Source organism: Melopsittacus undulatus, chromosome Z (assembly GCF_012275295.1).
Source record: "Melopsittacus undulatus isolate bMelUnd1 chromosome Z, bMelUnd1.mat.Z, whole genome shotgun sequence".
In the NCBI taxonomy this organism is placed as follows: domain Eukaryota; kingdom Metazoa; phylum Chordata; class Aves; order Psittaciformes; family Psittaculidae; genus Melopsittacus; species Melopsittacus undulatus.
This window is the reverse complement of record NC_047557.1, coordinates 2,039,721-2,059,227: the sequence shown is the minus strand read 5'-3', so window position 1 is coordinate 2,059,227 and position 19,507 is coordinate 2,039,721. Positions and strand designations below refer to the sequence as shown.

Sequence of the window (19,507 nt, the reverse complement as noted above, 5' to 3'; positions counted from 1 at the left end):
ATGTCACAAATTCTCACCTAAAGACTTGCAGACTGAGATTGTGGCTTCTTCCAAGAGCTTTAAGTCAGCACTAGGAGAGAGGAAAAAGAAAATAAACATGGTTACACAAGCAACTGGGTTCCTGCATTTGAAGTGAAAATTCATATATTTCTATGAAGCACCTAGTTTTACTGTTCCATTAGCAATAGGACAAGGGGTAATAGGTTTAAACTTGAGCAGGGAATATTCAGGTTAGATCTTAGGCAGAAGTTCTTCCCTGTGAGGGTGGTGGATGAGCTTTAAGGTCCCTTCAACCATTCTGATTCTATGATGAGGTGGTTTACATAGATATCACAGAGTCGCAGAGTGGTTCAGGTGAGAAGGGATCTCCGGAGGTCTGTTATCTTGCCCAATCTCCCTGTTCAACCAGGGCCACCTAAGGGTGGTTGCCCAGGAACACAACCAGGTAGCTTCTGAGTTACTCCATAATCTCTCTGGGGAAGCCATTCCTGTGCTCAGTCATCCTAGTAATAGGCAGCATGAGAAGCATTTCAAGTACAGTGACTATAATACAGGAAACTAATACCCAAACGTGAATTGTTTGTCAAAGTGAAGTGATGGCACTACACGCTTCATGTTGCTATCATCTTTGTGGCTTCAATGTGACAGGCTGGGCAGAGAAGAGATTCAGAGCAGCCCTGCAGAAAAGGACATGGAGGTGCTGCTTGATGAGAAAATGAACATCAGCAGGCTTCAGTGTGTGCTCTCAGCTGAGAACCCCCACTGTGTGCTGGGCTGCACCCCCAAAGTGTGAGCAGCAGCTTAGGGAGGGGATTCTGCCCCTCTGCACTGATGGGACCCCACTTGCAGCACTGTGTGCAGTTCTGGTGTCCTCAGCATAAAAAGGACATGGAGCTGCTGGAGCAAGTCCAGAGGAGGCCACGAGGATGATCAGGGACTGGAGCACCTCCTGTATGGAGCCAGGCTGAGAAAGTTGGGGCTGTTCAGCCTGGAGAAGAGAAGGCTGCGTGGAGACCTCAGAGCAGCCTTCAAGTATCTGAAGGGGGCCTATAGTGATGCTGGGGAGGGACTGTTCATTAGGGACTTCAGCAATAGGACAAAGGGTTATGAATTCAAACTGAAACAGGGCAAGCTCAGGCTAGATAAAAGGAAGAAGTTCTTTACTGTGATGGTGGTGAGGAGCTGACATAGGGTGCCCAAAGAGGTGGTAAATGCTCCATCCCTGGTAGTGTTCAAGGCCAGGCTGGACAGAGCTTTGGACAACACAGTTTAGTATGAGGTGTTACTGGCCATGACGGGGGGGGTGGAACTGAATGATCTTATGGTCCTTTCCAACCCAAACCATTCTATGATTCTACAATGACATGCTTAGTTTGATGCCACTGAACCTACACATCAAATGGCAACCTACAGACAGAACTGAATTTTTACAAGAATTATCATATGAAATAACATCTTTTAAAGAAGAATAAATTAAAGAATCTTCAACTTGGCGTTTCACCTCAAGAAAAGCACCATTTTCCTGTAATTAATGTTAATTCACTAATGCAACAATCACATCCGATACACCAAAGTTTTCATAACTCCATTACCTGCCTGTTGGTACGCCCCAGTGAAAACCATCTGCTGAAAAGAACAATAAAGCACTAAAACAGAACCTGCCAACCACCATTGAATGTAAATACCAGCAGTGTCAAACACATAAAAAGACATTTATATACTTCCATCACTACAAACCTATCAGAATAGAGTAACTGATCTTTAAATACAAAACAGAATAATATATGGGAAATATATTATTCTGTAACAGGTGGGTAAAAAAGACAAATAATAAGATATTGTGTCCAATGCCACATTAAGCAGTACAAAGGTGTCCCAACATTAACACCTAAAGGGCAATTTTTTCCACTGTTTCACCACCCTCATCACAAAAAAATCCATTCTGAATCTCCCCTCTTCTAGTTTAAAACCATCACCCCTTGTCCTATTGCTATAGGCCCTACAGTTCAGAGTATCAGAGAAGACCATACAGCTCCTACACAGACTCAATTAACATGCAGTCTGACCTACAGGAACTGCAGTCCTTCTGTGGTTCCCCAAATCAAAAGACAGTCAAAAACCCCTAAACAGTTTGATGCTTGCAAATATAACACAGTACGTAACATAAGGTGAATGATTTCGGAGCACACGTAGCTACATCCTTGTAATTAAAGGTATGAAAATCACCATCTCGGAATAAATAGGAAAGTGGCAATGTAATGAAACCTGAATAAGTAACTAAGCCTATAAAAGTCAGTGGTGTGGCCTCCATTCAAGTTCTCCTCGTACAAAAATATTGCAGAGCTTAATACTGCCATAATTAGATTGCCAAAGTTGCTGTTGTTCCCAAGCATTAAGATTTCTGACGAGTAACCTGGTTTATATAAAAATAGCAGAGGCTGAAGGCAAAAAGGAACGGTCCTGCATGCACTCTCTGTCCCACATGCTCAAAACCCTGTCTCAACAACTCCCTACAGCTCTGCCAGTGATTTCTAAAAGGCAATGGTGGGGGAAGCAGTCCCCCTTCTTTCTGCTTTTAAATTTAGATGATAATCCAGTTTACAGCACAGTCCTAAGAACTGTGGCATCAAGCTGAGATTAACTGTGGTGCTGTGTGGGAAGCCCGTAAGCCAGCTCCACTGCTGAAAACCCATGTGGAGCTGTGCTCTGAGAAGCTGTTGAGTTTGAGGTGTGCCTGAGCTCCTGAGAACTGAAAGAGGTAAGGATATTGGTAGAAATAGCAGCCAAAAGAATTATTTCAAACCTTTTCGAAAGGAAATGCTTCGAGATGGAGACATGAAATAAATTAAGTTTTAAGATGCCTGCAAATTTTCCCTTGTGTCAGGCTCATTTTCTGTGTAGTGAGCTGACAGCAGGGACAGCTCTTCATCTACAGCTGAATACCCTTAGACAACTTTAGAGTATGGAGACTGGGTTTTTTTTATATATATCAAATATCAGAATTTGTTTCTCTCTTATAAAATTGCTTTTAAGCCCAAGTTTCAGAAAGCACAAACTTACACTTTCATATACACTTGAAAAACACTGGACTTGCTCTCAAAGGTGGTCTCTTGTTTCAGTGCTAAACACATGCAAGGTAATAAAAAACAAATGGCATAAAGCTGAAACACCTTGCCAGCAACTACAGACAACACAGTTTTCTAAGCCCATGGGAAACAAGGAGTTTCTGCACTTCTTAAAATACTTTTATATTTGTCTGTTTGGCTGCTTGTCATCAGTATGTATTCCTTCCTAAGAGCTGAGAGGCAGGGTGAATGTTACACTGGGCACCAACTCAGAAGAGAGCTCTTAGGTACTGAATAGTTGTAATCCAACACAACGTGACCCACACCCTGCTACCCAAAGATGCTGGGGACTTCTGTAATATAGCCTGATTGATTACTGTAATTCCTCTAGGATTTAAACATTAAATGCAGACATTCAGTTTTTAATTACAGTTCATTCATTTTGCCCTGATTTCTAAGCAGTCAGGTTTTAACATAAAGCATTCTTACAAGGCTTTTTTTCTTCCCTTTGTTAAAAGCTACACAAAGTCCTCAAACAAATTCCAGAGTTGACCCATTTCTACAAGTTGCCAGGATCAAAAACAGTGGTAAGCCAAGCAAGACCTTCAGATCTTCAGCGAAGCTTTTAACACTTGAGTCATTCTTTTTCCTAACAAAAAAAGAAGCTGATTGCTTACCAAAAAACAAAGTATATCAGCCCATTCCCTCTTATTCCTAAAACAAGGACACAAAATTGAGTTTTGCCATACTCAAAACTAGGCAACATCATCTGCAAAACTTCAGTTTGTCCAATGGAAACACCTAGTGAGGAAGAACTACAGCAGAACACCACCCAACACATGCACACTCAATAGTAGTTATACTCCTGCTACATCCCCAAGGATGGACTAATGGATATAGTGGGAAACACAATAACTAGCCCATTCCTAGCTACCGAGGGCAAAGCTTGGCTGTAGCTTTCTTGCCTTCACTTGGGTAGGAAAGGGAAGTGAAGGACATGCAAAATGGTGTCTGCATGGTTTTGTTGTGCTGTGAGGACAGGAGACACATTGCATTAACACTCAGGCAGAAAACGCTAGGGCAAGACTCATAAAGCTAGCACAAAAGAAATGTGATGACCAGGTACAGTACTGACTTTGCTCTACAATCCCTGTGGAGATGACATTTGGTTAATGAATGTAAGAATGGAAACTTAACACTAAAACTTCCACATTTTCATTAATCCACAGAGCAGCACTGGTAGTATTCAAACTATTTTTCAGTACTGACAAGAGCAAGCCCTGATAGACTGAAGCTCCTTCACTGCACTGATCACAGATAAAGGTTCCAATCCTCTCTGAAAACCTTTACCCAAAGAACACAAACTGCCTTGTTGCCAAATATATGTGTATGCATATACATAGATACATATTCTAGGAGCTTGCTATCTGGGATAGGGAGAAAGAAAGTCTCAAATACAGCTAAACTGATATTATATTTAACCGTAACAACACACCTATGGGGGGATCCAGGAGAAAACAACCTTTCAGAAAGAAAAAAAGGAAAAAATCCCACACATGTTCTATTCTGCAATTTTACCCACCAGGAACAGGGAAAGCCAAAATCACACCTTTTCAGAACTGAAAGCTTCTGAAAGATTTCCTGTAACATGTAAAGGTAGAAGAGAGATGTGTTATGGATGGGGGCACAAAATATCCCCTGGTCTATGAGAACTGGTAGCATATTCTCAAGAAGAACAAGATTATCAGTTTCTAGCATTAACAAGCAGCAAGGCAAGTAAACCGTTCCTGCTGTGTTGCAGCGCTGCTGAGCACCACTGGGAGAAACCCACGCACCTCAGAAACATCCAGTAAGCCCTGCCACTGAACAGGACACGTGGCAGCAAACACCAGCTTCACGCTACCAATGTTTAATACTGCGATCACAGTGACCTGGGTGAGTTTGTACATGTAATCCTATATTTCAGCTGGCACAACCTGAACTAAACCACCTTCCTGCTCTGGGACAAGTAATACATATCCTGATCATATTTACCAGTTCTATAATTTTCCGAGACGCAAGTAAAAAGTATGACCTTGTTTGGGGACTCAAACAGATTGTGAGCACAGGGGACACACACGAAGGATTCAAAGTATACCTAACCACATAGACTTGACTGGCTTATTTAGATCCAAGCGAACATGTGAGGGGCAGGTCTGCTGCTCACACATTTTAGGAAAAAAATCTTAAGAATTCCTGCCTCATCCTGTGATCTGGTTTCCAGCATTTCCAAATTCTTTTTAAAAAGCAAGAAATTATTTTGGGGTTTTATTTTATGGCTCACAGACTTCAGCAAAAGTAATTAATAGCAAAATTTGCTTCCTGACAGCACAGAATCTCTTCAAAGAAAATTTTTACCTTGTTTTATTTTCAAGGTGACATCAGATATCACACATCAGCTGCAGAAGTAAAGAGTAATCAAGAGTAACCACCTTCTGTAGGAAAGGGGACAGCAAAAACACTGAACTTAGGTCACATAGTAAGGACTCTGTACTAGGCAGGGCAGAGAACTCCAATTAAGATCAAGCTTGCATGCTCAAATACTGCCCCTTTGATACTAGAAGCATCTTTTTTCCTGATACAAAAGTTCAACCTCTCAAACTTGTACTGCCCTTTAAATGCCATTTGGGAGCTCAATGCACACATCCCCACCAAAACATATGGGAACAATAACAGAAACCAAAGTCACCTCTTTATACTAATAGAACCACAGACTGGTTTGGGTTGGAAGGGACCTCCAAGTCTAACCCCCTGCCACGGTCAGGGACCCCTTCCACTGGAGCAGCTGCTCCAAGCCCCTGTGTCCAACCTGGCCTTGAACACTGCCAGGGATGGGGCAGCCACAGCTTCTCTGGGCACCCTGTGCCAGCGCCTCAGCACCCTCCCAGGGAACAGCTTCTGCCTCAGAGCTCAGCTCAGTCTCCCCTGTTCTGGCAGGTTCAAGCCATTCCCCTTGCCCTGTCCCTACAGGCCCTAGTCCCAAGCCCCTCTCCAGCTTTCCTGCAGCCCCTTTAGGCACTGGAGCTGCTCTCAGGTGTCCCCTTCTGGAGCCTTCTCTTCTCCACGCTGATCCAGTCCAGGTCTCTCAGCCTTTCTTCATGTCCAATAAGGACAAGTGAAAATTTGGGGTTATTTATCATACGTACAGACAGTGATTATTACCATAGTAAAATGTAATATTAGAACAGTATTTAGACTGTCTTGCTGAAATTGCTCTTCTATCATTTCATAATTGATCTTATGCAATTTTTTTCTTTTTAATTTTGTTGGGATTTAATCACTTTGTATTTGTAGGTACTGATCATAGTACATCCATTTCCTCACCACAATTTTAGTTTTCAATAGAGGTAAGGAGGAAAGGCAATGTAAGCAGTCTATTGCACAAAAAAAATATAAAAAAATCACCTTCTTCACTGACTGACCACAGATTTTTTTTATGGCTTCACACTAGCAGAAATCTTGATTCTGTGGTTAGCTACTCCAGCTTATAATGTAAAAAAACTGTAACTTCCCAAAAGAAGAGGGGAAAAATAAAATACAAATAAAAAAAAAACAAAATCAGTGGAGTTAGAGTGGTTGAATTCAGTTGCCTCACTTTATGCTTATTAACAGCAGACTAATCACTCTACAGACTTCAGCAAACCTGTAACTCATAAATAACAGGCAAAGATGCTTCCTCACAGCGGTCATCCTTGAAGAACATGGCTTTCTCTGCTCCATATGTTAAAGGTATCACCATACAGGTTTCAAAGTGTCGGTACCTACTGTTAGAGTGTCGCAACATGGCAAGAGAAAGTATTCTGCATAGAAACTGAAATGACAAACACACGTAAACCATGCCACCCTTATTATGGTAAGAATAAAGCCCAAAACTTAAGAATAATTCCCCATAAAATTAAGAAAAAGGAATGTTTTTTTTCCTCTCAGTACAGCTTTTTTCTTTGCCACTGAATATAAAACTTAAGAATCAGTCAATTCAGTAAATCCATACCATGGCAGTTCTGACTTTAAGGGACTAGTTGGAGGAAAGATGTCAAATAACATAAAGCTGCATATAATTTATTGAACCAATTTAAAATTGTATATTAAGGCAACATAAAAGTTGCTCATTTTTATGTCTTCCCATTAAAGGCTTATGCCCACTGTTCTTAAACCAGCAACTCATTAACAACTCCACAGAAGGAACAAAGTGGAATAGTAAATATTATAACAGCACATGATTTTCAGCAAGTTCCGTGTTAGTTAACGCTGGTTTAAGTTTTCCACCAGGAAAGAACTGTAACTAACACCACCACTAAGGAGGATGTGGATTCTTGGTAGCAACTCACTGGAGAGCCAGACAAACAAAAAGGTCTGCCTAAACGGATTGCTAAGACTCCAAAGTAAACCTCACAGCTTTTGCTCATAAGAACCAAAAAAGTCATCTAGAAAAGCTGTTGTTATTTTTCCAATATCCAAACATTACTCAGATTGATAAGTCTGCCACCTGAAGTGTAGGAAGTGGCAGATTTAAGAGGTCTTATACAATTTTAATTCAGTTCCCATGAATCTGTTCTGTGCAACAAATAAAGAACCATAAAGAAAAGAAAAAGGACACACAGGAGTGTGAATTTAGGCCACCAAGTACTTCCTAATGAATGAAACCAGAAATTTCTCAGCAAACACATCTGCAGCCCAAGAGGGTTTTACCTTCTCGGCATCCACAACCTGCTTTACAGAGCAGGGTATCACAATATGCCTTTTACAATGAAAAGTATCAGGCAACTCAAAACTGAACTGCTGATAGCTTTTTCCTTATACTATCACTTATGCATATATATATATATATATATATATATATATATATATATATACATATAACTTATCTCTTATGACTCCTAAATTGTGTAAGGCTGCAAGTGGCTTTATCTGCCAAACACCAGAGACTGGCTCTGGGTGTTACCATCACTCATGCAAGGGGTGTCACAGGCAGTGAGCAGGGATTCGCTGTCAGCTCACTTCTAACTGTTGATGGCTGATTCATCATAAGGGTTTGTGAATGCACAGACCAGAACTACACCCACTTAATATTCTGTCTTACTATGTGCTTAACTACTAAGAAAATCAACATTATGAGAGGAAGAACAAACAGCCCAGAAAAGCAGAATATAACAGCCAGATCTGCTTTGATCACGCACTTTCACGTTCATTTTTGGATGGAACAGCAGGTTTAAACAATCCCACATTTTAACCCAACAGTCTGCTGTGCCCCAAAAATCAATCTCTCATTGTGCCAGGATTGTTTTGTGGTGCCATGCTATGAATCATTCTAGAGAATTAACTTGGCTGAAAAAATATACACTTCTTTTTGCTCTGTTGTTTTTTAGACAGATTAGTTTCTTATTAAACCCACAGTAGACCTGAATAAATACTGGAAGGGACAGTGAAAGGGCAGGAGTGCCTTGAATCAGTGCTGCTGACAGAGACACAGCAACTTCACAGTTAGTAGCACTGGTATTTGGCAAACTCCATTCCCTCCTGCAAACTACCCTGTGTTCTTCACAGAAACAGATGAAAAAGCTAACTGGACTGAAAAAAGTCTAGTAAAGAAGATGTGTCTGAGTAAATGAGTAATACTTAAGAACTATACTTAGAACCACAGAGATTAACACATATGATCAGGTATGGATGGAGAGACAAAGCAAAGAGAGAGAAAACCAGGCTGATGAGAAATGGATAGGTAGAGATGAACCAAACTGGAAGGTGAAAGTGATAAAAGCAAAATAATGACAAAGAAAGAACAGAGTATGAAGGACTGAGAAAAGCAAAGCATAAAAATTAGCACAGCCATTAGAGCAAGGAAAGCAGTGCCATTAAAAATGCCATCAGATAAGTTATCACACTTTCATCCTTCTCACATTAGAAAACCAGTAATTCACCAACTACCAAACCAAAGCCCTGGGCTTCTGATTTTGGGGATTAAAAGACTATTGTTCCTCAGAAGATCCAACTCAGTCTGGCAGCCCAAAATATCTTCCTTTGGCAGCTGTACCTGGACTAATTCAGAACAGCTTCCGTAAAGCAAAGAACTATCCACATGTCCAAAAGGAAGAAAGTATGCACTGGAGAGTGTTAAAAATCTTACACTGATTCACACTGATCACTTTACACTTACTTACACACTGATTCAGGCTTCTCCTCAATGTACAAGTACCCTTTCACTTTCATTGCAGATATCAATTCCTTGCCATAGGCAAGGTTACCTGACAGCAAGGTGAATCTATTGGGCATCAGTTGCTGAAAGGATGCAATTTACCCTGGCCCCACCACCTCCCAAATATTACTGAGTTTTCAATGGGGTTTTTTGTTGCTGGTTGCTCTCTCTGCTACTGTGCATGTTCCTACTACCTTCTCATAGAATCCTAGAATAGTTTGGATTGGAAAGGACCTTAGGATCATCCAGTTCCAACCCCCCTGCCATGGGCAGGGACAGCTCATACTAAACCATGACACCCAAGGTTCTGTCCAATCTGCCCTTGAACACTGCCAGGGATGGGGCATTTACTACTTCTTTGGCCAGCCTGTTCCATTGCCTCACCACCCCCACAGTAAGGAACTTCTTCCTTATATCTAACCTGAACTTGCCCTGTTTCAATTTAAACCCATTTCCCCTTGTCCTATCACTACAGTCCCTGATGAAAAGTCCCCCTCTGGCATCCTTGTAGGCCCCCTTCAGATACTGGAAGGCTGCTCTGAGTATGTTTTCCTCCTCCTCTTTCCCTATAGTACTGCCATACATAGAACAGAAGTATGTCCAAAACAGCATCCAGAGAATATGAGCCTCTTCTCCCTGGGGATCCAATCAGTCCCCTCTTTGCAAAACTCTGAGGAAGCCGGATAGATCTTTCACTCTTGAGTACCACCAATTACCTCCAGGAAAACGACACACAACATTTATAAGATTCACAATAACATTTGCCAACAGTCCCTAATTTTGCAACACACAACTAAAAAAACCTGTAGTTTGAAAACAGAATGAAACTTTACAAATCTGTCCTGTTTGATGGTGAGCACCAGCTCCTTTCCACAACAGTCACAAACTGCCACCTTGCTGCAGTCAGAAGAGTGACCTGCACTCAAGCCTTCAATAAAAAAAACAGAATTAAAATGAAATCTTGTGAAATATCAATCTCAAAAATGAACATTGACCTCTATTGTTCTGTCGCTGCAGGCAAGGTTAGCTGATTTAAACAATGGCTGAGGGCACTGTGCAGCCAACATCACCCGGCATCATTTGTCAAATGGTTCTTTCAGGTAGATGCAACTTAATGGAAAATTTCTGTTTCCTTCCAATTAAGCTGCACAAAGGATGCCTCGCCAAGTAATTCTTTCAACTGCTAGGTAAGAGCACCATCTGGTGGTCACACAATTAAACAGTCAACATGCTTTTGGATCCTGTTTTTCGTTTGCTTTGGGGTTTTTGGTATTGGTGGGTATTTTTGGGGGGTGATGGGACTGTTTTGGGGTTTTGTTTTTTTTTTTAAGCCAAACTACTCTGCATTGTATCTGACTCCATGAGGTAAGCACAAAAAAAGCAAGGTAGGAAAAATTACTTTGGTGGGTGAGAGAAGAGCAGAACAACTGAAATGAACTGCTGGGTGTTTATATATAACTATTTCCCCCTGAAAACAAAACTATATAGTACTATATGGCTTCTTCAAATATTTTCCATCTTCACAGAATCATCATATTGTCCTAGAATGGTTTGGGTTGGAAGAGATCTTACTGCTCATCCAGTTCCAACCCTCTGCCACAGGAGGGATACCTTCCACCACGTCATGTTGCTCCAAAGCCTGTCATGAACACTGCCAGGGATGGAGCAGCCACAGCTTCTCTGGGCTCCCTGTGCCAGCGCCTCAGCACCCTCATAGTAAATTTTGCTCATTATGGGTATGCTGTAATTAGTTCTTATGTCTTCAGGGATCCTGGAGAACAACCGCCCCCTCACACACCAACAGTTACATACTGCACCCTACCAGCATCACAACACTGCACCTTCCTGCTGATGTCTTGCTATTCTCTCCATGGAGAAGTCAAAAATCCTTCCTCCTCCTCAGTCTTTACAAAAATAACACCTAGTACGTGCCTCCCAGCTGTTTACCTTAACCGTTTTCCTTCCCAGTTGTGTGAACTTTCTCTTATTCACAGGCACTCAGAAGAAGACAATGGATTATCTACCAGATCTGTGTCAGAAAGATAAATGTGGTTCTTTCTTTGACTTTCAAAAGATACTTTGCAAAAGATAGAGCACAGAGGCAAGTCAGATAACATGTAAGCTATACCTCACTAGAAATTGTATCCCATTCAGTCATTAATTTGTGTTCAAGCTTTGAGACCTCATGAATCTGCACTAGTTTTTCACTTTCTGAATATAAAAAAAACCCTAAACAAACCAACCTTTGGCATTTTCACAAGAGCTCTGTTTAATACCAAAAATAATCACAGAATCATAAATAATAAACAAAAGATGACAATTTGCCAAACAGCTCTCAAACGTATGTCAAATTTCTTAAGGACTGAAAGTGTTCCCCAGTTTAGCACTCACACATTGTGGCCTATTTAAGCCTACTACACAAATGGGCTTAGCTATCGTCTGCTGTGACTCTATGAAAAAGGTAGGTCCTTTGCAAGGAAATACTGCTAATAAAACAGGGTAAACAAGACATTCACTTGATAGAAAAGTGTCAGATGATATTGTAAACTAACGAACAGTTTAGGTACTATTTAGAAGTATTAAGTAATACCAGATTGTCCTTGTGAGACTGATAATCACCCACCAGGTCAATGAATTTAGCCATGGACTTGGGTTAACATAAATCACAGGGACTTATGTTCTGCATTTCTGGAGATATGCTATGGATCCTCTCAAAAAATAGTAGTTCTGTTTATACCTACACCACTTGCTAGAGTGAAAAGACATGCAGAACTTGAATTTCAAATATTTAGAAAATACAAAAGACTTGGAGACAAGTTCCAAGTTTCTTTTTAAAATGTAAGAGAGAAGGGGGAAAAAAAGACATGCAGACTAAAAAATCTAAGAGCTAATATACAGCTAAGACATGCAAGATGTAGAATTCACTGTAAGTTGAGAGGAAACATCACACATTGGAATCTTCATTAACTCCAGAGAATTCCTCAAAGATAAAACTGAGGACCCCCCCCAAAAAAAAAAACCAAAAATAACCAATCAAAAGAAAAAAGCTGCCCCTACTTCTGATCTTTCCCAGCTACCAAAAGCATGAACAGCAATTACAGCTATTACAAAGAAAGGCACCCACAGGAATGTAAGAGGTGGTGGAAAGAGTTAGAAACAACAGTCCGTTTTATCTAGGCATTTATAGGCAGGAATAATTAACATAACCCACTCATTTGCTTTGAGACTTCTCACTTCTATAAACATATTATCAAAGTTCAGTTCCTCAACAAGCACCCTCATACCTGTTTGTTGGAGTGGTAAAGCTAAAAGACAGCAGCTGATTCCAGAACGGGTCATTCTCAGAGATGGGCTCTGCTCCTGATAACTTTTTTAAGTACTCATTTTCTGGAAGATCACTGATGCTGCTGCTATTTGCTCCCATCTTCTTTGTTTGGCAAATAGGTTTCTAAATCTTCATTTCTTCTAGAAAAAAAAATGAGAGAAACATTTAAAGTGTTCTGTACAAATACAGAATATACAGATCAGTAAAGGTTTAGTTCACAATGTTGAACAATTACTGAAATGTAGAAAATAGGCATACAGGAAGATATTATTAAAAAGATTTTTTTTCAAAGAACTTGGGACAATAACACCTCCAGCCAAGGAAACGAAAAGTTACTTTGCTATATACTTCAGTCATCCTCTCACTTGGATTTTCATAAATCACATGGCAGTAACAGTGTCACACTTGTATCAATACCAAGGCTGCTACCAGTGGGGAAAAACTCAAGGAATTCACAATTTAAACAGAGGTGTCAAGTCAACTAACTGTTCAAAAAATGTATTTTCCAACTGAATATACATAGAGAATTACTCCTGTTGTCAAGAATGGGAGTCCATCATGCAGCTGATTTCTGCGTGCCATCAATGATCCACACCTTGAAATCAGCCGCCTTGCCAGAGCAAGCACAGTGTTACCATGCTGCATGGTTAATTTGAATTAAGTGAGGAAAGGTACTACTGAACCTCTTGATATTTGTAAAATAACATGGTTGGTTCCAGCCAACTACTTCAATGGAGGAAAGCTAAAAAATGAACACATCAGAAACAACGGCTTTTTGAAACAACACTGAACAAATTGGCAGGGATGTGCTCCAGACATCTTTTCATTACTTGCTGTGGTGCACTGGATCTGTGTGAAGAATGAAAAGATTTCAATTCTTCATGCTGCTTATCAGCACTTCATAAACAATTTAATTAAAGAAAATAAAACCACCACGCTGCAATTAACTATGTGCCAGGGATGCTCCTAAGCATCTTAAACCTTTCCAGGACATCAGCTTTAATAATCTCCCACCTTTTGAGGGGAAATAACCATGACCAATAGCTTTAGAAGTTTGTATTTAAAAAAGCACCCCCATCAAGATAAAATTGCTGTGCAACATATTACTGTGAAACCTAAATATTCACTCCTCAGCTGGCATAAGACAGAAGAACAGAGACAGCTGTATCAGAAGCAGCAACACCTCCCTTGGTCTCAACAGGATTTGTTCCAAGAATTACTCCAGTACTGATTCCCTTAGACCTGTATGTGCAGAAGCAATTACTGCTAGAAAAGAGCATTCTAGTAGCAGTTTATATTAATATAGATCAGTACAAAAATGAAGAGAACTTACTATAAAGAAACTGAGATGCCATGAAAAGCTGCAATCATAGAATTCATAGAATAGTTTGGTTTGGAAGAGGCATTCAAAGGTCATTTGGTCCAAATCCCCTGCAATGAGTAGGGACATCTTCAACTAGATGAGATGTCTGCAGCCATCAGAAAGGCTACCTGAAGAACTTATATCAAGATTTAGAGGGAACGCACAGTACCCAAGTATTTCAGAAACAAGAAAGCACCAGCACAGATGGAGAGTAGAATACAGAATACTTAATACTATTAAGTAATAAAGAGGTCTTTAAAAGCTGACACCCCACAAAAATGAGGAAAATGTTTATTATTTCCTAAATTTTGTTTGCAGAGGACACTATAGGCTATGAAAATACCACTCCACACTCCTTCTCCTTCATTCTAAGGCTCCATCCTCCACTATCACTGTTCACTGCTCTAGCAGACACTGAGATAAAACTTTACACTGAATCAGTATATCTGTTCTTATTCCAACTCCACTGCTGTAACTCTGTTATCATTCACTCAGGGAGCTTCAGTTTTATAACACAGTTATTTTCTACCACTTCCCTTCATATCTGACCAAAGGAGAGAGAGATACAATGACCTTATAACCTTATATATGTCTCATATAGCAAAAAACTCAGACAACACTGTCTACAGCATTTGCAGAGGTCATTTTTGCCATGGAGACTACCCACAGGAAGAGAAATATAAAAGCAGCCTAGGAGTAAACAAGGAAGTTGGTGCCAGGGAATTCTGTGGAGAAGCAATAACGGACTATAAAACGTAATTAGTTTAAGAGGATTTCCAGAACTCTGGTTGAATGCTTACTTACACAACAGACCGAATGCATCTTACCTACACACAAGTTTTGCTGTTTCAAGGATAAAAGACTAACACTCAGTGTACACTACCTTTGAAACAAAACCAATCCATACTGAAGCAACAGAATAAAGAGGAGGAACGAAATATTGAATAGTATCAGGGAATACTGGATCATCACTTAGAAGCAGAATCAAGGTTCAGCTTGTACATGGGCATATCAGTTCTGCAGCCCCTGATTTGCACATGTCCAGCCACTGCAGAAGCAAACACCAAAGGAGCATGACCAGCAGGTCGAAGGAGGTGATCCTGCTCCTCTACTCTGCTCTCATGAGATCTCACTTGGGAGCATTGTGTGCAGTTCTGGTGTCCTCAACATAAAAAGGACATGGAACTGTTGGAACAAGTCCAGAGGAGGCCACAAGGATGATCAGGGGACTGGAGCACCTCCTGTATCAAGACAAGGCTGAGAAAGCTGGGTCTGTTGAGCCTGGAGAAGATAAGGCTGCGTGGAGACCTCATAGCAGCCTTCCAGTATTTGAAGGGGGCCTACATGGGGGCCTACATCCAGCTGGGGATGGATTCTTCATTAGGGACTGTAGTAATAGGACAAGGGGTAATGGGTTGAAACTTAAACAGCAGAGGTTTAGATTGCATATAAGGAAGAAATTCTTTACTATAAGGGTGGTGAGGTACTGGAATGGGTTGCCCAGGGAGGTTGTGAATGCTCCATCCCTGGCAGTGTCCAAGGCCAGGTTGGATGAAGCCTTGGGTGGCATGGTTTAATGTGAGGTGTCCCTGCCCATGGCAGGGGGGTTGGAACTGGATGATCTTAAGGTCCTTTCCAACCCTAACTGTTCTATGATTCTATGATTCTATGACAGTGGCCCTGGACCCATACTTTGTCTCAAGTCCGTTCTCAGCACCTCTGAATGATTTAAAGGTCTGGGGAGACCTGAGAGCAGCTCCAGTGCCTAAAGGGGCTGCAGGAAAGCTGGAGAGTGGCTTGGGACAAGGGCCTGTAGGGACAGGCCAAGGGGAGTGGCTTGAACCTGCCAGAACAGGGGAGACTGAGCTGAGCTCTTAGGCAGAAGCTGTTCCCTGTGAGGGTGCTGAGGCGCTGGCACAGGGTGCCCAGAGAAGCTGTGGCTGCCCCATCCCTGGCAGTGCTCAAGGCCAGGTTGGACACAGGGGCTTGGAGGAACCTGCTCCAGTGGAAAGTGCCCTGTCCATGGCAGGGGTTGGAGCTGGAGGAGCTTCCAACACAAACCCGTCTGGGATTCGGTAACCCCATGACACCTCTGTTAAGTGATGTGCTCCTTTCTATTCCCATCCATCTAGCTGTATGTTGGTTAAGGGAGCAAAGGTTCCAATCTTTAGATGACATAAAAGGTCAGTCAATTTGGAACACAACTGCCATGGTATTTTTGAAAATGTACCTAATCCTCACTTACCCGTGATTTTCATAGAATCAAGGCCCCATCACACAGCAAGGCAAGTCAAGGGGGCCCAAAGCCGCTTCAGAAGACCACATTGAACAGCTTCTGCTTAGTCATGTGCTGAAGCAAGACAACCACACTAAACACCAAATAACAGGAAATCCACATTGTCCTGAATTCAGCTGTAACAGTTATTTTTCTCCTTCTTAGTAGCTGGTGCTTAAACTACAACACCCATTCGCTCCAAAAGAAGTCAGGTCCAAACCTAGAAGTAAATTACCAATGAAATCTATTTTTTTCTGGAAATATACTGGGGGGGGGGGGGAAGTGTGGTTCATAAAAAAAAAAACAACTGTTTCTTTCTAAATAAACTGGAAACACCCCCAAAGAATCATAGCTTTGTCTACAACTGACATGCTTTATTAAACACAACACCTTTTTAGTCCTAGAACATGGCTTCATGATGTACCAGCAGACCCTTCAGAGTAAACACAAGGAAGTTTGTTTTGCACGAGGACTCATCCCAAACTCAAATAGCTGTGGGTAGATAGAAATCCTGAGTTTACTGTTCCTTCTAAAAGATTTTAATATCGATTATTAACAGTGTTTACGAGAACATCATTTTTCCCCCTTCAAGTTGAAAGCAGTTCAGCAGTACACACATGCTGTGTTTGAGCCCATGACTCAAGGTACAGCATGTGTACTGCTGAACCTGGAAAAAAACTTGTCACGCTCTCTAAACCTTCTAATTAAATAATTTTAGGTAAGTAATTATGGCTCCACCAGGTAATAGATCTCCTACTGGTCTCACAACTTAACTCCTGATGTTGACATTTTCCTAATCTGTCCAGTATAGCCAGGTCACCCTTCCATAGCTATCCTCACCGCAGTCATGGGGCTGAGTCTGCAGACAACCTGAATAATGAAGATTATATACAGCTGCGGTTTGTTGTTTAGGGGTTTGGGGGTTTTATGTTTGGTTGGTTTGGTTTTTGTGGTTTGGTTTAAGTTAGTACTTTAAAGTGTAAGCAGTCATGCAGATGACTTCACCATCTGAGATCTGCTTTGTAGGTTGGGTCTTTAACACAACCATATTAAAATAAATTAAGTGATGCTATTATACGTTTGAAAACCTAAAAAGTTTAATTTCCATACATAACAGCACTTGGTTACCTTCATAGTTTGCTGCTTTATAAACTAAAATTAATGGAAATTGTTCTCCTTTCCAGCAAAGCAGTCAATGCCACTGTAAAGATGAGAACACTTGAGATGTAATGCTGCTTATTCAAGTATTACCAAAGCTGCTGCACTGAGGCTTTTGGCAGATCCCTATTTGCTTCCAAGAACTTCAGGTTTCAGATCATCTTTCACCCATAAGACATTAAAACATCCCACAAAATCCTAACATAAAACTTCCCCCACAGTTATAAGATCACTGCAATATATATATATATATACTGCTCTCCACATAACAGAAGTTACATTAACAATAGGTATTATTCAGCTCCAATATTTGAATTTTACAGTCCACACAATGTATTTCAATTCTGTCTATTCATTTATATGACAATAATATTTATACCTGAACCTAGGGCAATACCTAAGGATCAAATGCTTTGTGGGCTAAGTATCACACACAACACACACCTACACAACTCATAAACGCATACAGCATCATAAGATAAAGAACAGTCTGACAAAACCTAAGTTACATCTTGCAGATGTATATTCACGTGCAGGATCAGTCAGCAGTCTACAGTAGCTGTGCAGCCCTCACGTTTGTTCACAGGAAGCATCTGTTTAATTTATTTTATCCTGCTTTACTAGGACAGGGAAAGCTGCAGTAAACCAGAAGCCCTGCTTCTTTTGATGCCTTTATTAACATCCTCAAACCCAGCAAACCAGCTATTGCAACTCACTAGCCCATTTCTGTATTCCCAAATGATAGATTTATTCCGATTAAAATATTGCCATTTTCCAGGCAAGACACAAAATCTCTCAAAACATCTCCAGGCCCAATGAAAGAGAGGGAATCAAACTGAAGACAGGAGATTGGATAACTCCAAGCTGATCTCAGCAAGCACCTGCACCCACTGTTTTAATCCTCACCCCTCTGCACCTCGGCTTTGCCAATCCTATGCCACGTTTCTTCACATCCCAAAGACTGCAGAAACTTTCTGACGAAAGAGGTGTTATTTCTGTCCATCAGTGAAGCAACACAACCCTCTGGGATAGAAATCACAGGATCACAGAATCCCAGACTGGTTTGGGTTGGAAGGGACCTTAGAGCTCATCCAGTTCCAGCCCCATCATGGGCAGGGACACCTTCCACTAGAGCAGCTGCTCCAAGCCCCTGTGTCCAACTTGGCCTTGAACACTGCCATGGATGGGGCAGCCACAGCTTCTCTGGGCACCCTGTGCCAGTGCCTCAGAACCCTCACAGGGAACAGCTTCTGCCTAATGCCTGGAAGCTTCTCCATAGTGTCCCTGGAGCCTTCTCTTGTCCAGGCTGCCCCAGCCCAGCTCTCTCAGCCTGCCTCCAGAGCGGAGCTTCTCCAGCCTTAGCAGCATCTCCGTGGCCTCCTCTGGACTTGCTCCAAAAGCTCCTATTAAATAAGCACTGATACTGGAAAACCAAAGAGATTTGATATCAGCAGCTAGACTAGAGTTTCTCTTCCCTAAATCATCTGTAGTTGCTTCCTGCCAACTTCCAGAAAAGAAGGCAACAGTCAACAGACCCCATAATTTAAATTGCAGTTAAATCACTGAACCATGCAGGTAGGTATCTGAAAAGCAAAGTGACACTGCTCCCTCCCTTAAAAAGGATGGCTTTGTAGCTTTCCCTGCATACAAAGTGTTTATTCCACTGTACATGCTTGGGGAATTGTTTTGGTGTTGTTAGTGAGGCTGAGGCAAAAGAACACACAAGAGATGTGACTTGATCCTTCTTCATAGATAAAAAGCAGTCATACCTATATTTCACTCACAGCAAGAGATCATTCATACCCCAAAATGAGGTACAAAAGCATATGAATTTAGGGTTTACCAATTAAATTGGTAACATTTTTCTAAAGAAAAGTGATGATGCAGAAATACACAGCAATAAGAATTTGTGCCTGTAACAGGAACTTGAGGGGGGAAGGAAAAATCTTCACAAGCCTCAGAATTTAGGAAATTTTGCCTTTTTGAATCAAAGAAAAGCACTGAAACAATCTCTGCTTTTAAAGCATGTTAATGAGTCAAAATATTTGAGCTAAAACTTAATGCCTGGCAATCATCAATTGCAGTCAAT

At 41.2% G+C, this 19,507-nt stretch overlaps 1 protein-coding gene across 1 annotated transcript in view; it reads right to left on the bottom strand.

Annotated features, from left to right (window-relative positions):
* The window catches only part of DYM (dymeclin), a 225,360-nt gene that overhangs the window by 200,203 nt on the left and 5,650 nt on the right, over positions 1 to 19,507 (bottom strand). The window contains exons 3-4 of the mRNA XM_031045692.2: positions 12,582 to 12,762; positions 18 to 70 (exon numbers count right to left, since the gene is read on the bottom strand). Of these exons, the coding sequence (XP_030901552.2) occupies positions 18 to 70; positions 12,582 to 12,721 (193 nt within the window). The 5' untranslated portion in view covers positions 12,722 to 12,762. The remainder of the gene's footprint in view (positions 1 to 17; positions 71 to 12,581; positions 12,763 to 19,507) is intronic.